Source organism: Lithobates pipiens, unplaced genomic scaffold (genome assembly GCF_037356315.1).
Source record: "Lithobates pipiens isolate NorthernLeopardFrog02 unplaced genomic scaffold, aLitPip1_a1.2 Scaffold_3, whole genome shotgun sequence".
Classification (NCBI taxonomy): domain Eukaryota; kingdom Metazoa; phylum Chordata; class Amphibia; order Anura; family Ranidae; genus Lithobates; species Lithobates pipiens.
In genome coordinates, this window is record NW_027507790.1 from 58,857,104 (window position 1) to 58,876,617 (window position 19,514).

At 39.0% G+C, this 19,514-nt stretch overlaps 1 protein-coding gene across 1 annotated transcript in view; it reads left to right on the forward strand.

Moving 5' to 3' along the window:
* Positions 1 to 19,514, forward strand: part of GALNT9 (polypeptide N-acetylgalactosaminyltransferase 9) — a 415,119-nt gene that overhangs the window by 144,722 nt on the left and 250,883 nt on the right. The window contains exon 3 of the mRNA XM_077461741.1: positions 14,300 to 14,466. Within this exon, the coding sequence (XP_077317867.1) occupies positions 14,300 to 14,466 (167 nt within the window). The remainder of the gene's footprint in view (positions 1 to 14,299; positions 14,467 to 19,514) is intronic.

A 19,514-nucleotide genomic window follows, 5' to 3' on the forward strand; every position in this document is an offset into this window, starting at 1 on the left:
CAAAGCCACTTTTGAAAGCAGGATGTTCCCTCAGAAATTTTAGTTTGTCTGAATGACACCTGACATACCCTAGCACATTGAGATTATCTTTCTTCCCACCATTTGTCAATACATGCCCCCAGTGAGAATGTCAGAAGTTTCAGAAATGTGCCAAATAGGACCAACCTAAGTTCTGTTCCAAATCCTCACCCACTGCCCTCTTTGCCCCCCTCCACTTATTCACTTATCACCCCTCTACCCCCCCCCCCTTATTTCTGCGTCCTGTTCCATCTTCCCTACATCTCCTTCACCCCACACACATCCTCTCTCCCTGTTCTCTCCCTTTTTTTATTTGCTTCACCTGGTACCTAATGTTGTAATCTTGATATCTGTTAGTGGTTTACCCTCACGGTGCAACTGTGGGACTGTTCATAATATTTCCAAGTCGTGTCCAGCTGAACGAGATTTAGCACACCTGGTTTCTCTGTTACTGTCGCTCTATTTATCTCTTTGTGCATAAAGCTGTATTCGCAATAATGTACAGTATCTCACAAAAGTGAGTACACCCCTCACATTTTTGTAAATATTGTATTATATCTTTTCATGTGACAACACTGAAGAAATTACATTTTGCTACAGTGTGAAGTAGTGAGTGTAAAGCTTGTATAACAGTGTAAATTTGCTGTCCCCTCAAAATAACTCAACAAAAGTGAGTACACCCCTAAATGATAATTCTCAAATCGGGCCCAAAGTGTTAATATTTTGTGTGGCCACCATTATTTTCCAGCACTGCCTTAACCCTCTTGGACATGGAGTTCACCAGAGCTTCCCACTTGACACTGGAATCCTCTTCCACTCCTCCATGATGACATCACAGAGCTGGTGGATATTAGAGACCTGTGCTCCTTCACCTTCCATTTGAGGATGCCCCACGGATACTCAATAGGGTTTAGGTCTGGAGACATGCTTGGCCAGTCCATCACCTTTACCCTCATCTTCTTTAGCAAAGCTGTTGTCGTCTTGGAGGTGTGTTTGGGGTCATTATCATGTTGGAATACTGCCCTGCAGCCCAGTCTCCGAAGGTAGGGGATCATGCTCATGATCTTTGTTCAGATCTTCTAGCAAGGTTTCCACATATTGCGGAGGAGTTATTGCCCTGCTTAGCTTAGTATTGTCTGCAAATACAAAGACTGAACCCCAGAGTTTACTCCATCCTCCATCCTTTTGAACAAATTAAATAACATTGGTCCCAGGACAGAATTCTGGCTAAACAGCTTGGTCACAGCCTACAATTATTTTACACATAAAAACAACTTAAAGCGGCGTTCCACCCATAAAATTAACTTTGCATTATTCAGCAGCATTAAACCTAATAAACAACATTTGGAAAAATGATTTTTTTTTTTTACTCACATTTTCATGTCTGTTGCTAATGCCTAATTGCCCAATTAGCTAATGCAAATTGCTAATACACACGAGCGGAATGTCCGACAGAAAAATCTTTTGGGATCTTTTCATAGCATATTCCAATCGTGTGTATGCCTCATCGGACTTTTTATGTCGAAAATTTTGACGGACCTAGAATTAGAACATGTTCTAAATATTTTCGACGGAACCAATTCCTATCAGGAAAACTGCTCGTCTGTATGCTGTTCCGATGGACCAAAAACAATGCATACTCTGAAGCAAGTACGAGACGGAAGCTATTGGCTACTGGCTATTGAACTTCCTTTTTCTAGTCCTGTCGTACGTGTTGTAAGTCACCACGTTCTTGACAGTCAGACTTTGGTGTGATCATGTGTCCACAAGACAGTCTCCATCGGAACTCCGTTGGAAAAACCTTCAGAGTTTATTCTGACGGGAAAACCGGCCGTGTGTACAGGGCATCAGGGGTGCCTTGGAATCTGCCTCTGCCTCTTCCTCTCCCTGGTGCCTGATGTAATTTTCCTTTGTTGCCATCACAACGGGGCGGGCACTTCCGAGGATGGCGCCCGTTGTGATGGCAACGTCAGAAGTGTACGGTGCTGTGAGCCTTACATACTGTGCATGCGCGAGAACGGGCGGTGCATGCTGGTCGCTCAGCTGCACCATAGCCTGGAGGATAGTGCTTGTGGTCTTCACATGCCCACAAGCAAGATGGAAATTGCCAAGAATGAGGAATAAAACATATCTTGCTGTATTAAATCGGCAATCGAGCGGTGATTGAAATGAGAAATGTGAGTGCTATTAATACCTTTTTTCAAATAAATATATTCATCCCCCAAAATTTTTTTTTTGAAAAGTTGGAACTCCACTTTAACTTAATCTTGATTTATGGCTCAGGTATTCAGCAGTGGATAGGGTTTTGAGTTGGTAATGTTTGTTCTCTACCACATATGTTGCAGCAAGGCTGAATTTGCACAGAAAATATTTTCACACTTCTGTTTGCACAATTGTCTGACTCTGACAGTTAGATATAGCAATGGGTATAATAATGATCTCTGTATCTAGAGTTAATTAAGTGCAGGGAATAACAAAATCATGACATTATTTTTTTTATTTTGAATTTCTGCTGAACAACCTAAAATTATTTTGCATGATCAGCAGATATGAAACAGTGGTACAAGTTTCTGCAACCATCAACACCAGGCATATTCCTAGTGAGTAGAACCTGGACAGCAATTATTCCCAAAAAGTGATTCTTGACCGATCAACACAGTAAAGGTTTTCTCCAGTCAAGGATCCCCAGGAAAAATGTAGAGACATGAAAGGCCGTGTGTGAGTTACCGAGATACTTAACCAGGGCTGACAGTTTTAAAGTGCCATCTTTTCTTTATACCTCAAGAGATCTGTGAGTCAGGTGCAGAAAATAAATTTAAAGATGAGGCTTTCCTATTGTTCTCTGCTGGAACCTGAAATATTTCAAACTGTCTGAAGAGAAATGGATTCAGCAGTCAGCAGTTAATTTCCTTCATTCAGCAAATCCTTTACAAATCCCATCATCCATTTTATTTGCAATATTTCCCTTGATAAATAAAAAAATAATAAACATCCTAATAACTGTTTGATTATTATTATTATTATTAATAATAATAATAATAATAATAATAATAATAATAATAATAATAATAATAAACCCGTTAACAGATGAGTGAACCTGTGCTCATTTTTAATGGTCAATGCAGATAAGAGGACATTTCTATATTATTAAACACAGTAAAGCTTTCTTATACCTCACTTCCACCTCAGGTCAAAAAAAAAAAAAAGTATTTTTCTTAATTTTATGATAATGGTTGGAAAATGCAAGCTATTCCTTTAAGCCCCCAGGCCAACTGCACATCCGGAACCTCTGGTTAACAGTACAATTACAGCATTACCTTATAGGTCCATTTATTACAAACTGCATGCAGCTTTTTCAGGTTGCTTGGCCATCATCAGTGCACTGTACAGAAACCATGACTAATGTGGAATAGTTCTTATGTACAATTGTGTTGGTTCATAGAAGCCATGGTCATAGAAGCCTTCTTAGATTATAAGCTCTAACAATCAGGACCCTCTGATTCCTCCAGCATTGAATGTTACAATGTATTGTAACTGTACTGTCTGTCCTAATGTTGTAAAGCACTGCGCAAGCTGTTGGTGCTAAATAAATCCTGTATAATAATATAATAATAATGTATTTCAGAAGTTCTGACTTCACATACTTAGCGCTTGTTCCAGGACAGTGATTTAGAAAGCATTAAAGCTAGAGACAGCTATGCAACTAATAATTTTGTCAGAAAGTTAATAATAGCAGCGCTCGTGTACCTCTTGTGGGGCAGGTGCCCTTTTAAGTACTTCTGCTTGAAGTGAATACAGTTTTACTGGCATGGAAAACCTTTACAAAGTACACCTACCTGTAACTTTGTATTATTTAGGAAACTTAGCGTTGGACATGTGTGTTACAACAATATGTGTACATACTTGAAATACATAGCTCTGCACCTGCTCTACGTGCAATGAATTGCAAGGTCATTCATTGCACTGCTAAAAATGGGTCATGTCCTTTTTTTGATCTGATACGGTGTGCTGCCCTAATGTAATATACCTTAACACACAGCATACCACACATTAATACAAGGGATCATGTGAGTATAAAAAAGGACCTTAAAATTTTTGAACAAATAAAAGTAAAAACTTATTCTTTCAGTAACAGATTTTCAAAAGAGAAAAATCTAGTTACACACATCAAACGTAGCTGTATATAACATGTACAAGTTTGTGGACTCATTTCTGCGTTCCTTGCTACATGTGCCCTATTGGCCTCAGGGACACTTAGGTTGCAGTGGAATGAAACATCAGAGTTCTAAAAATAGCCCTTACATCTCTATACGCAACCATGTGTGCCCTGACTGCTGGGACATGAAGGCCTCATTCACACTGACACTTCTACATCTAGAAAAACTAAGAAGTTATCTGGGAAGTATAGCCAACTTTCATGCTTCTCACATCACTTATTCTTGTGTTTATAAATTCCTAAATCTAGGTTTAGCTGAGTTTAGAGTGTCTAAAAAGGTCCTGGATGCACAGATTTATATTTTCTCTAAACACAGCTAAACTGAATGCAGGTAAATAGAAGTAAACACAAAGTCTCATGCCCTGTACACACGGTCAGAAATTCCGATGGAAAAAGTCAGATCGGATTATGTTGTCGGATTTTGACGGATTTTGTGGTCGGAATGTCTGACCGTGTGTGCAAGGCATAAATGATACCATTGAAAATGAATTACATCACAATTGCATTAATAGCCTTTGGGAAATGTGCTCTAAATGCATATAAAGCAGGGTTGACACTGCCAGTGTGAATTAGGCCTAACAGTCAAAGCTGGTCTCCATGTTTTAGTGAAGTTTAAATAGTTTGTTTGGTCCAAGCTGGTCCAAACTAACTATCTACTTTACTAACACATGTATAGGTGGTCAGCGCTATATGAACTGATGTAGCTTTACCTACATAAAGTATACAAGAGTAGATTTAATAAAAAGGATGCACTCAGAATATGGTGCAGCTCTGCATGGTAGCCAATCAGCTTCTAACTTCAGATTGTTCAATTAAGCTTTGGCAATAAAACCTGGAAGCTGAATGGTTTCTATGCAAACGTGAGCCTGATTTTAGTAAATAAACCTCGCAGTGCAGTGCTCCAGCATTAGAATGGGAGCTTTCTGTCCCACTCCTGGAACAAAACTGAGTTGGGCTTTGTGTTGCTCAGGCATTCACAGGGAGCTTTGCATTCCATGGATTAGCACAAAGCTTAGTTTGGTTGGCTTAGGTGGAGGTTGGGCGGAAAACATCTTGCTCTCTGGCTCAGCCAATCAAAGGAAGAGTTGTATTTATTTATAGAATACAACGCTTGCTGTGAATGGCTGAGCAGCACTCAGCCTGAATCAATTTTGTTGCAGGAGTGGGAAGGGAAGTTCCTATCTCACTGCCAAAATGCAACACTGTATACTTTATGTAGCTGAGGCTACATACAATTTATACAGTGCACACAGCTGTTGCATCTGTTAGTAAATAGTTTGTTTGGATCAGCAAGGTCCAAACTAAATATTTAAACTTCAAGGCTTAGTTCATCTTTTGTAAAAATATATTAAATGCATATCATTTTGCAGGTAAAAAAATGTGCATTTGTTTATTTTTACCATGGAGCCTGCATAGCATTGTACCAGCGATCAGTTCATGGGTACAATGTCAGGCTATTGTAGACACTCCTGACAGGTGATGGTTGGGAAGACAGTTACTCAGCTACAGAAAGTGTCAGTGAACTACGAGAGCGCTGATGAGCTCCCTCAAAGCTCATTGAGAAGTACAAGTGATCTGTCATGGTGGAAGAGGGTACTTGTAGTTCATTCATGAATAAATGGCGCAGCTCTGTGGGCAGAACGGGCAGAACACTACACAGCTGTGCTGTTTTTAAATTGTGATACTCATTTTCATTTCTTTGAGGCTGTAATTAAAGACATATATTTATAATAGGCCTTGAGGGGATTCTTTATTAACATGGATTAAAGGAAGTTACTAATTAAATATAAGCTCTAATTTTAAAACCCCTACTGACAGGAATCATGGTATTGGTCTTTCCTGCCCAGTCAATCAGATAGAAAAAACCATGGTGTAATGAAAATTCATAGGATCTTGGTAGATTATATTGTGCTTAGAGCTGAGTAAATAACATCAACAGATTACATTCGTTAAACTTTCAGCACCATTGTGCTATAAATAATTGTACAAAAAAAAAACTAACACATCATTTGAAGTGTTTATAAACTACAACACATTTAGAACTGTATCTGTAAAAATGGTTGACAGAATGATACAAAACCTGTTCATTCATTTCTGTTCTAATGCTGCTAGAACTAATTTACAGTGACAGTTTCTAAAGGTAAAAAGAAAGAAATATATTTGAGAAAAATGGTCTTAACCTTTTTGTGCCTGTAATTTTTATAAAATGGCAGTAAATAACCCCAACCCCCACAGACAGTCAATTAAAACTCTAAGAATCGGCAGACCCAGAGGAATTCTCTAGCCATATAAAAGCACAGAGCACTAGAACGAGAGTTTTTACATGGGTCATAAAACTCTCAGGTGACCTCTAATGTCCTTTAATTTTACAAAAAGGGGACATGTTATATGTTTTATTCCTCGTTTTATATATATATATATATATATATATATATATATATATATATACAGCAAAAGTGAGTACACCCTTCACATTTTTGTAAATACTTTATTATATCTTTTCATGTGACAACACTGAAGAAATTACCCTTTGCTAAAATGTAAAGTAGTGAGTGTACAGATTGTATAACAGTGTAAATTTACTGTCCCCAAAAAAATAACACACAGCCATTAACCACTTAATGTCTAAATCGCTGGCAACAAAAGTGATTACACCCCCAAAATGAAAATGTCCAAATTGGGCCCAATTAGCCATTTTCCCTCCCTGGTGTCATGTGACTCGTTAATGTTACAAGGTCTCAGGTGTGAATGAGGAGCAGGTGTGTTAGATTTTGGTGTTATCGCTCTCACTCTCTCATACAGATCACTGGAAGTTCAACATGGCACCTCATGCCAAAGAACTCTCTGAGGAACTGATCAAAAGAATTGTTGCTCTACATAAAGATGGCCTAGGCTATAAGAAAATTGGCAAGACCCTGAAATTGACCTGCAGCATGGTGGCCAAGACTATACAGCTGTTTACAAGGACAGGTTCTACTCAGAACAGGCCTCGCCATGGTCGACCAAAGAGGTTGAGTGCACGTGCTCAGCATCATATCCAGAGGGTGTCTTTGGGAAATAGATGTATAAGTGCTGTCAGCATTGCTGCAGAGGTTGAAGGGGGCGGGGGTCAGCCTGTCAGTGCTCAGACCATACGTCACACACTGCATCAAATTGGCCTGTGTGACTGTCATCCCAGAAAGCAGTTTCTTCTAAAGATAATGCACAAGAAAGCCCACAAACAGTGTGTTGAAGACAAGCAGATTAAAGACATGGATTACCAAGATAAACTTCTTTGGTTCAGATGGTGTCAAGCATGTATGATGGCAATCATTTGAGGAGTATGTCTTGCCTACAGTCAAGCATGGTGGTGGGAGTGTCACGGTCTGGGGCTGCCGACACTAAGGAGCTACAGTTCATTGAGGGAACCATGAATGCCAACATGTACTGTGACATACTGAAGCAGAGCATGATCCCCTCCCTTCGGAGACTGGGCTGCAGGGCAGGCATTTCACACTAATACCATAAACACACCTTCAAGATGACCACTGCCTTGCTAAAGAAGCTGAGGGTAAAGGTAATGGACTGGCCAAGCATGTCTCCAGACCTAAACCCTATTGAGCATCTGTGGGGAATCCTCAAATGGAAGGTGGAGGAGCGCAAGGTCTCTAACATCCACCAGCTCTGTGATGTCATCATGGAAGGGTGGAAGAGTACTCCAGTTGCAACCTGTGAAGCTCTGGTAAACCAAGAGGGTTACAGCAGTGCTAGAAAATAATGGTAGCCACACAACATATTGACACTTTGGGCCCAATTCAGACATTTTCACTTAGGGGTGTACTCACTTTTGTTTCCAGCGGTTTAGACATTAATGGCTGGGTGTTGAGTTATTTTCAGGGGACAGAAAATTGACACTGTTATACAAGCTGTACACTCATTACTTTACATTGGAGGCAAGTGTAATTTCTTCAGTGTTGTCACATGAAAAGATATAAAATATTTACAAAAATGTGAGGGGTGTACACACTTTTGTGAGACACTGTATATATATATATATATATATATATATATATATATATATATATATATATTATTTTTTTCCTTGTTATGCGACATTTAGTAATAATAAGGTAACTTTTCCAAATGATTCTGTAGAAAAAGCTGTGGTACATAAGCACACTGGTAAGTTAATTGCTGCTGTTGAGTACAGAACCTAAAGTAGACTATGTTTGATTAATAGATGAGGTGGATGTAGGAATCCTCTGGTTTGCACTGGGCTCTGATGAAAAGGGTATGCCCCTTGAAATGTGTGAATCTCAGGTGTGCATCACTTGGTTTTTGAAGAGTGTGCTTCTGATTTTACTACTTTGCTTGCTTATATTACTCATGAGTAAAATATGTATTGTTATAGTAAGATATCCTCTTACTAGAGATCTGCATCATCATGTGCTGGTTCTGTATAAAACTGAGCAGGCATCCACTCCTGCTAAAGCATTCCATTTATATTCATTGCTACAAACTCTATGGGATTGTTTATGATGATGTGTGCAAAAAACTGATTGTTGACTATGGGGGTGATTTACTAAGAAGAAGGCACTGCACCAGTTCATACATTAATTGGTGCTCCGGAAAAGTCATTAATTGAATGTCCGAACCTGCGCACATTGAAGCGCAAATAACAATAATAAATGCCTGCATATGCAAACTGCAACTGGCGCTAGGGTAACTGTGGTTTTCTCATTGATAATAGCGCACGCCCAATACAATTGGTTAATTTCATCTTATTGGATGTGTCTTGTTAGGCAATTAGTAGGTGTAATCAGTTAATTAACCCTTTTGATGCTAATCTCATTCCTATGCCTTCTAATATATCTTTCTAAATCCAATAAATTTATATTTTCAGATCTTGATCTTTAAAGGTGACCATATACTGCAATCGGATCTTAAATACATTAGATTTAGTGCAAGAGCCTGTTTTATTTCCTATATTTTGAATTAATTGTTCAAGTGCATCTTCTTGTTACCTATTTTGCCTAATTATCGAGTTCTACAGAGATTGACCAGTCAGATTGCATAGTGCACGACCATCTTAAGTGCCAAATTTGGAATGTAGATGTGCCATGACTCACTTGTATTTACCTAACAATATTTCTTGGGCATTATACAAGGCACATGAAAAAACACCTTTTTCCAAGAGGCTAGAGTGATCAGGAATCTTCAAACTACGGCTCTCCAGCTGTTGCGGAACTACACATCCCATGAGGCATTGTAAAACTCTGACATTCACAGACATGACTAGGCATGATGGGAATTGTAGTTCCTGAACAACTGGAGGGCCGTAGTTTGAAGACCCCTGTGATAGACCATTATTATGCCTCCAGAATTGGGAGTGTGGCATCTACCCATCTTCTCTCTGTTGGTAGACACAAGAACCTACCTCTATAGATATATCTCTATATATGGATAGATCTATATATACCCACACACTGAAGCAAGAAGCAATATACATTGGCCTGGAAGTGAATCTGTACACAGTAAGTAGGTGTATGTTTTGAGGCCAAATCATTTAGACATACACACATGACCCACACAAACACCACCCCATGTAAAAATAAATCAAAAATGGTCTTAATTTGCAAATAAGGATCATCTATTTCTCAGAGAACAGTGAGTGGGGCGTGGTGGTGGGAAGAAATTAGCAGCAGTACAAGCAACTTCCTAGAGGGAAGTGATGTCATTCCTGTGTGCTGGCCACCGCTTCCGGGAACCAGATATGCGCCATGGGTACATAGCTCCACACACACAGCAGTTGCACATCTCACATACACAGCAGTCGCGCATCTAGATCCATTTGGTGCATCTAGATGCAGGAACCCAATTTTTATGGAAGTGAATAGTAAAGCATATGCAGATTTCCAGGACTGGACTAACACATGTTTATAGTGAAAGGCAACTGGTGTTTTCTATTAAACAAGGTATAAAAGGGTCATTGACATGCATCACAGTTGAACTTAGAGAAGTGTCTTTGCAAAGTTAAACTAAATGAAATCCTTTCTTTTTTTGCTCGGGTATAGAGTGCAGAGGGATTAGAAGTCTTGTCAGTTTTTGGGGATGTCTGCACCCCTGATAGGGTGAAGACAACTCCCAAAATTTGCCAGTTTCTCCTTCAAATGTATTCACTTCTTGTCACATAGACAAACAGGAAGTGAGGGTAAAACCCTACCAGTGTCTTTCCTTAATAGTTTCCCCATTAGGTAAATTGCACTCTAGCATTTTGCTGTGTACACCCCAAATGTTTAGGTATCTTGGACTTTGGGGTTTATTTACTAAAGGCAACTCCACTTTGCACTACAAGTGCACTTGGAAGTGCAGTTGCTGGAGATCCGAGGGGAACATGTAAGGAAATAAAAAAAAAAACAGCATCTTTGCTTCTACATGATTGGATGATAAAATCACCAGTGCTTCCCCTCAGATTTACAACGAGTACACTTGTATAGGAGAGTGAATTTGCCTTTAATAAACCCAAAATACCTAATAATTTGGGGTGTAAACAACAAAGTGCTAGCGTGCAATTTGCCTAATGGGGACACTAGTTAGATTGACCTGTGTGTCCCCAAGGAAAGACATTGGTATGGTTTTATCCTCACTTCCTGTTTGGCTATGTGACAGGAAGTGAAGCAAATTTTCCAAAAAGGGACACAAAGCCCAACCTAAAAATTGACAAGCAGGGATTCTAAGGCCGCGTACACACGCACGGACTGTTCGCCCAACCTTGTTCGTCAAACAGTTTGACAAACAGTCCGCTCAAAATTAGCATGAGCGGACTTGACCACACACGATGAACGAACAGTCCGCTGAAACCGTGCGCGATGACGTGAACGGCACGTACGACGGGACTAGAAAAACGACGTCCTATACACTGCAATGCAACCTTCGGCGTGTAAATCCTTTCTGAGCATGCGCGGAACTTAGTTTGACGAACAAGCCTACACACGAGCGGACTGTCCGCTCAAACCAAGTTTCAGCGGACAGTTTTACGGAAATTCCGAAAAACTTTGTTCGTCAGACTGTCCGCTGAAACTGTCCGCTGAAGCCCACACACGAGCGGCCTGTCCGCTGAAACACTGTTCAGCGGACAAAGTTGGGCGAACAGTCCGCCCGTGTGTACGCGGCCTCAGACTCACTTGGTTTCCCTCAAATGTCCCCAATTAGAATAGGATTTCTTGAGCTAGATTTTAGCTCAGTGCACTAAATTGATGGTTCTCAACCCTGTCCTCAAGTACCCCCAACAGGCCATGTTTGCAGGTTTACCTTCATCTTGCACAGGTGTTTTAAATCAGAGTCAATGGCTTGGTATTTTGGATAGCTATTTAACCTCCCTGGCGGTATGATTCATTCTGGTTTTAGGTGCTGAAAGCAGTACAATTATTTTGCATGGAAATTTGGCATTTTATATTGTAGTCCTGTAATTCTTAGGAATAACTCTCTTAAATCTCTTCAAACCAGAGTCTAGCAGACATCCCTGGTATGATAACGTTTATAATATAATAAATAATAATACAAATTATTCAATAATGTAATCAAATCCAAAAACACTGAAATTTGCTCATTTGCAGAATTGTCGCTGTCATTAGATTTAGTGTTTGATGATGAATTTCCCCACAAATCGCTATCGCTCAATTCTGCAAGTGATTCTAATTTATTATCACTGTTTTCTAGTTGGTCTAAAATCACTTTTGACATAAAGGGTCACTTTTTGGTTTCTATGGGCAATCTCCAAATTCCAGGCAGAAAAAACTGTATTTATAATATAAAAGTGCATGCAGGGCACTGCACAGACCACTAGGGACAAAGGGGGTGTGTCATTTTTTTTATACAGTACAGTACTGTGTGTGTTTTGTGTATTTTTTAACTTTTTTGAATTTGGCGCCAATCTCCGCTCCCGTGCGCCATAACGTCGCAGGGAATGGAGCTCGGCGGCATTCGGGCACTGTGTGAATCGAGCGGAGGACAGCTCGATCACACAGCGTGGAGGACATCGCTGGATCCAGGGGACAAGGTAACTAACCTCTCCCTGTATCCAGCGATGCGATCCCGAGTCTGGCTCGGGGTTACCGCTTATGATAGTAAAATCCTAACCCGAGCCAGACTCGGGATCACCGTCAGGTAGGTTAACTAAGATAAATTCGCAAAAAATATTTCAGTGAAAAATGTCCCCCCCCCCCAAAGCAAAAAAATGAACACAAAATACTTACTCTAAAAAACATCTGTTTTGCAAAAAGACATAACAAACAAAATACAAAGAGAAAATACATGTGTTACAAACTCTATAAGGACACCCAAATGTACTTGACACACACACACACACACACACACACACACATGCAAGTTCACCCAATGTAGAGACAGAACTTCAAAGTGGGTATACCTGTTAAGGATGTCCTTAAATTACTAACTCAAAAAACACACTTTCTGAGCTTGCCCAGAAAAATCCAAGCGCTATTCACACACAAAAAGCAACACAAAAACAAAAAAACAAAGTCCCTGAGCATGCCCAGACCAACACAAATGCATTTTCACACAAAAAGCCACAGCAAAAAACTAAAGTCCCTGAGCACGCCCAGAACAACCCAAATGCAGATAGCACAAAATAAGCCACCGCCTGTCAAAAATTAAGCACATCATCCAGCAACAAAATAACAGATGGCACAAACACCCCCGGTCCAGGGGGGCAAACAAAGAGCTTAACATTGGCAAAAGTTATACAACAAATACCATTGCAGTCTATGGGAACTGACTTGTTAATTTTGTGAGTCCCCACTTGGCTGGCTTATATTCTAGCTATTGGCCATAAAATGGGTATGGTGGCCTAGCTCCCACCTTGTGGGACATATATCAATATCACCAATGTGGACCACCCCAAAAACAAAACAAGGAGAAGTGAGGGAAAACAAGGGAAAAATGCTAAATTGTTTAAAAGCTAGTAGCTTGGGGGGGCTTACTCTGCCTGTAAAGTGGTGCATCTGTAGCATGTACCCAAAATGCTGCTTCAAAGATGTAAGGCTTTAGAGAAAACTTACAAATCTACATTGCAGCTGCAAGATTTTAACCCAAAACAAAAAATAGTCTGTCCCCAATACATACACGGCCATTTGGGTCTGTTAATGCTTAAAATGAGAAAAATCCAAGGTGTTAGAGAGAGTAGACAAGAGCATTGGAGAATGGAGTGTGGAGTTCCCCTTTAAAAGAAAAAGTTAGCCCATGGAAATCCAAGGGGTTAGAGGGGGGGAGACAAGAGCATTGGAGTGTGGAGTTCCCCTTTAAAAGCAAAAGCTAGCCCAAGGAAATCATATGCATTAGAGGGGGAAGGTTAAATGCCCTTTCAGGGGAAGCTAGATGAGCGAGAGTCATTTTACATAAATTTAACAAGGTGCATGTCACATGTTGGCAACGTAACATGCTAACATGACCTGTGTGCAAATCTCATAAAAAAAATACATAAAGGTGAACCAGCTTAAAAAAAATTGTGTCAAGTTTAGAGGTGCGCCCGTTCAACCCATGCAATTGCATGTCTGTTGCTTAACATTTACTAAGATTTTGGCTGCGCAGTGAACAAACGCATGTGAACTAGTGCAACAGCCATTCCAGATGCGCAGTGCTTACATTGATCTCACGCAGTTCCAAACGTACTTACGGGCACAGCAGGCTTTCTCTGAAAAAGTTACTTTCTCATTCTATTTTGGGCATATTTTTTACTTGGGCAGTTGTTACTAAACTTCCTCACATCACCCCATAATATTGGCACCTCAATCTTCTGTCAATATTGATTTGGAGATGACCATATTGGCGCACAGATTGCATTTTCCCATGTGCAGAGATCGCTATAGTAAATGGGGGATTTGCGCTCTGTTACCGGCGCACCATTTCGAGCATATGAAAATGTGCGTTGCGCCTCGCCGCGCGCCTCTACTAATGGCGCGCGGCTTTTGTAAATCACCTCCTATGTTTGCATATGCAACCTCTCCAACTTCTTTTCATGGTAAAGTCATTGAAAATTACTTACTCTTTTTAATTGTCCTCTTTTAGGTGCAAGCAGATGAACTACCCCGATGATCTGCCTCAAATTGCTGTCGTCTTCATCTTTGTAAATGAAGCCTTATCTGTAATCCTACGGTCTGTGCACAGCGTAGTCAACCACACTCCATCTCATCTCCTGAAAGAGATCATTCTTGTAGATGATAATAGTGACAATGGTAAGTTTCTGTTACAAATAGGCACACACCTCCCATTATATATGAGTTGGTTCTATCTGGTTGCATTAGAAAGATTGTTATAAGGTGCTTTAGGATTGAAAGTGCAAAATATGCTATTTAAAAACAAAATAGCACTCTTTAACCTTCAATCATTGAGTAGATGAAATTGTGTGCTTGAAGGCAATCTACTTTCTGCAACTATTACAAGGTAATCCAAGGAGTCAGTTATAACTTGGTTTTTCCTTATTTCAACCACATCAACTTTTCATATCATTAGAGTGTTTATTCTGTTCAATTCCACTGTATGGAAAAAAATATGATCATTTACTTCCCCTTGTAGATTAGCAAGTTATGCTTTTTGTTTACATATGTAGTTTTGACAACCGTTTGCAGCACTTTACAGAGGATGGAAAACTGCTGACATAGTCCCCATCCCACCATTTAATGTCTCTACCACAATCACACACAATGAAGGACCAGTTTTGGGTGGAAGCCACTTTGTCCACTGGAGTGTATTTGGATTGTGGCAGGACACCAGAGCAAACACAAACAGAAATGGCAAGAACATTAACTTTGCCACAGAGACTGCGTTCTTTGTAGGAATTAGACTCAAGTCTGGGTCTTCGTTTAAAAAAGGCAAAGGTTCAAATCCCTTAGCCACTGTGAAACCCTATCAGAAGTTCATAGAAATAAAATTGCATCAATGATTAATCCAGCATAAAAATTAGTATAATCTGAAAAGCCTCAATAAATAATTCACCCATCTATTCAATTGTTTTGCAGTTGTGTTTAATTGGTAGTATTGCAGCATCATTGGGAATAATTGTATTTAAATACAAATACCACTCAAATATGATATCTCAATTTTGCGTGGGCACTGATGAACCAAATCACTCGCAATCATTGTATATCCAGCAGAGACACTTGTAGCAATTCTATCTTTTGTATCTTCAACTTTTCTCACTAGACCATGACAAGGAAATCACCCTCTTTAAACCGATTTGAACAATCATTTGTTTGTGCTACTTTATGCATAATCCAACTATAGTATCTAGGTAGTAATGAAAATTTAGGTGGAGATACCCTACCAATACAATTCCCAAAAAACACGAGAAGCCAGAAAACCAGACAAAAGTGAAATCTCAGTTATGGTGAGAGATCCCTATAACTAAGTCTAAGTTTAAAGAGATAATTATTCTGTATCACCCAGTATGTACCATGAATACTACATACAGTACCCTAACTCATATGATGCGTTAACAGCATATGAGTTAAGGTATGATAGGGACAATTAATCTCACCGATACATCCTAGAAATATATTCTTACTGAAAATTACTTGTCCACAAGCTAGCAAGGCACCTTTACAATGAAACCAGAAACCACTAACAGTGTTGAAAGTGGACAGAAAATGCTATAATCCCTGCTGCTTATTTCATAACATTGCTCACAAGATATTCAGTGCCAATTCCTATTTTATAGAGATATAAAAGCTATTTTTTTAGCAACTAACAGCAGATGTTCGTTAATGGTATACTGGCTGGCCAAAGCAATAATATTGCTCTTAAAAATAATATGATAATATTACTGAAAGTATAATTTTGTATGGCAGGAACACTGCAGTTGAGCAATAAATTATATGTATTTTGTAACAACAACTTTTCTCATAAAAAAAAAAAATTGACAAACCTAATTTGAAATATTGCTGATTATAAACATTATGTTTAGGTGAAATATAAAGCTAAAAAAAAACAATAGGTTTGGAGAGCATCATTCCCTTTCCTTTGCTAAAGTTATTCATTAAAGATTTATATTATGCTATAGTCACCCTAATTTGAGCGGTCTATGTTGTTCCATAGAACTACATTGAGCAGGCCCTTCATAGTTACTCACCCAGTCATTCTGCAATACCCTTCCAGAACTGCAGTAGGGCTGACTAATTACCTTATATGAATTCTTTAAATTATGTTTAATTTAATGGGCATTTCTGTTCATGTTTAATGTTTTCAAATGCGGAATTTGTGAACAGCAACAATCTGTATAATTTAGGCTTAAATATAGGAGGCTCAGGAAACTAGGTTGTCATTGATCAAAAGGATTAGTAGAGCTAGAAAGTCTGATGCACAGAATTAGTGCTGTGAAAATAAACATTATGTTCCAGCAGGCTCTTTCACCTGTGTCTACCTAAATTAATTTTATGTTTGACTGTATTTTCCCTGGCAACAGTCAGCTATTTAATGACAGCTTCCTAGACACCCACCGGGCCCTCCTAGGTCACCTTATGGGTCATCTGACCCTGGACTGTAATGTACCTATAATCTATACAATACCCAATTATCTAAATGATGATAGCAAGGAGAAACTACTTTATAGATCTTCATACTACCATTCCATTCCACGCAACTGACAGCAAATATACAGTGGGTAAAATAAGTATTGAACGCGTCACCATTTTTCTAGGTAAATATATTTCTAAAGGTGTTATTGACATGAAATGTTCACCACATGTCGGTAACTACCAATGCAATCCATATATACAAAAAAACAAAACAAATAAGTTTAGAATTTAAGTTCTGTGTAATGAAATGGAATGACACAGGGAATAAGTATTGAACACATGAAGAAAAGGGAGGTGTAAAAAAGCTTGGAAAGCCAAGACACCAGCTGAAATCTATCAGTAATCAGAAAGTAATCCTGCCCCTTGCCGGTGCAAATTAATATCAGCTGGTTCAGTCTCAACTGGTGGCCTATAAAAAGGCATCTCATTACCAAGGTGTCATACAACAAATATTTTATGATGGGTAGAAGCAAAGAGGTATCTCAAGGCCTTTGTAATCTTATTGTTGCAAAACATACTGATGGCATTGGTTACAGAAGAATTTCTAAATTTCTGAATGTTCCCGTGAGCACTGTTGGCGCTATAATCCAGAAGGGGAAAGAACATAATTTCACCATAAATCAGCCACGACCAGGTGCTCCTTGCATGATCTGTATGCAGGCTCACTACTCAAGACACAATTGCTGAAGAAAAAGCATGATGAAGCTCATTTAAAGTTTGCTTCACAGCATTTAGACAAGCCTGTGAAATACTGGGAAAATATAGTCTGGTCAGATGAGACCAAAATTGAACTCTTTGGATTTCAAATGGCACTGCATATCACCACAAAAACACCATACCATGAAAAACAGCATACGGTACTGGAAAACGTCATTTCATTGAAGGAAGGATAAATAGAAAAATGTACCAAGACATTCTTTATAAAAAAATCTGCTTCTATCGACCAGTATTATGAAGATGAAATGAGGGTGGACATTTCAGCAAGACAATAATCCCAAACACAAAGCCAAGGAAACTCTTAATTGGTTTGAAAGAAAGAAAATAAAGCTGCAAGAATGGCCCAGCCAATCACCTGACTTGAATTCAATACAAAATCTATGGAAAAAATTAAAGATCAGAGTTCATAGAGCAAGCCCACGGAACATTCAAGATTTGAAGACCAAAAGGTTTGAATGGCCAAAATCACACATGAGCAATGCATGCGACTAGTTTATCCATACAGGAGGCATCTTGAAGCTGTCATTACCAACAAAGGATTTTGTACAAATTATTAAATAAATTTCAGTTAACGCGTTCAATACTTTTTCCCTGTGTCATTCCATTTTATTACACATAACTTAATTTGTGAACATATTTGTTTTGGTTTCTTTGTATGTATGGATTGCATGGGTTGTTACCGACATGTGGTGAACATTTCATGTCTATAGCACCTTTAGAAATATATTTACCTAGAAAAATAGTGATGTGTTCAATACTTATTTTACCCACTGTATGCGTTCTTGGATACCACCAGTAATATTTAGGTAAGATTTTTGTACTAACATTTTATGGGGATTAAAAGTTGTATCACTTGGTTAAATATAAATAAACATATAAAGAATAAGCATAGAAGTAACTACTAGTAAGACTTTTCGAGGGACTCTCAGCGAAGTTACAACGGACTTTCCAAATGAACGGACTTGGCCACACACAATCACACCAAAGTCCGACGGATTTGAACGTGATGACGTATGACTGGACTAGAATAAGGAATTTCATAGCCAGTAGCCAATAGCTGCCCTAGCATCATTTTTTGTCCGTCGGACCAGCATACACACGAATAGATTTCTCAGTCCGGGGGAGTTCTGGTGGAAAAATGTAAAACATGTTATATTTCTAAAGTCCACCAGATTTTTGGCAAGCAAAGGTCCGATGGAGCCCACACAAGATCAAATTGTCCGACGGACTCGTTGTCAAAAAGTCCGGTCATGTGTACGCGGCATTATACTCTGCCCAATCAGTTGTGTTAAATGTTCTCCTCCATTTCCCAAAATATACAATGTAAGCAGACTAAACAACTCTATTACTGATATGCAAATGTTGATTTTTTTTTCCCTCAAAAGTCAGCAGCTAGTCCCTTATCTCTATATCTAACCACAACCTCATTTGCTGACATATGCAAAGAGCAGCCAAACTTGACTTTCACAGGAAGGACAGATGTGTCTTCGATCTGGAATTCCCAATTGGCAGCCTGGAAACACCTTCCCTATATTCTGCAAAAGCTAAGATGGCAGTGCCCAGCAGGACAATAACTGGTCCCCGCAGCACAGATTCAAGCAGAGACTTATGCATTTATATATTGTCAATTTAAAGCAGTTCTTTTAAACACTGACAAAGTAAAGGGTACGCTAAAAACTGGGTGTACCCCCAACATAGAGGAGGGGGATGCAATGTGGCCAAACTAGTTTTATTCAGTCTTAAGGAGCATGGTAAAACATAGTTGTTTCATATTATGAGAAAATGTGTTTATTCTTTCTTACGAGAACTATGGTAGGCTAGAAAAACAAATTAATAAATTGGATACATAAAAAAGTGGAAATACTAATTGTAAAAAGAAACACATCACAAAAAAAAAAAAAAGGAAGAAGAAGAAAAGAAAGAAAACAGAGTTAATAAAAACTCATTAGGATTACTAAGGGTTAATACAAGGCTATATAGAAAAATCTTAACGC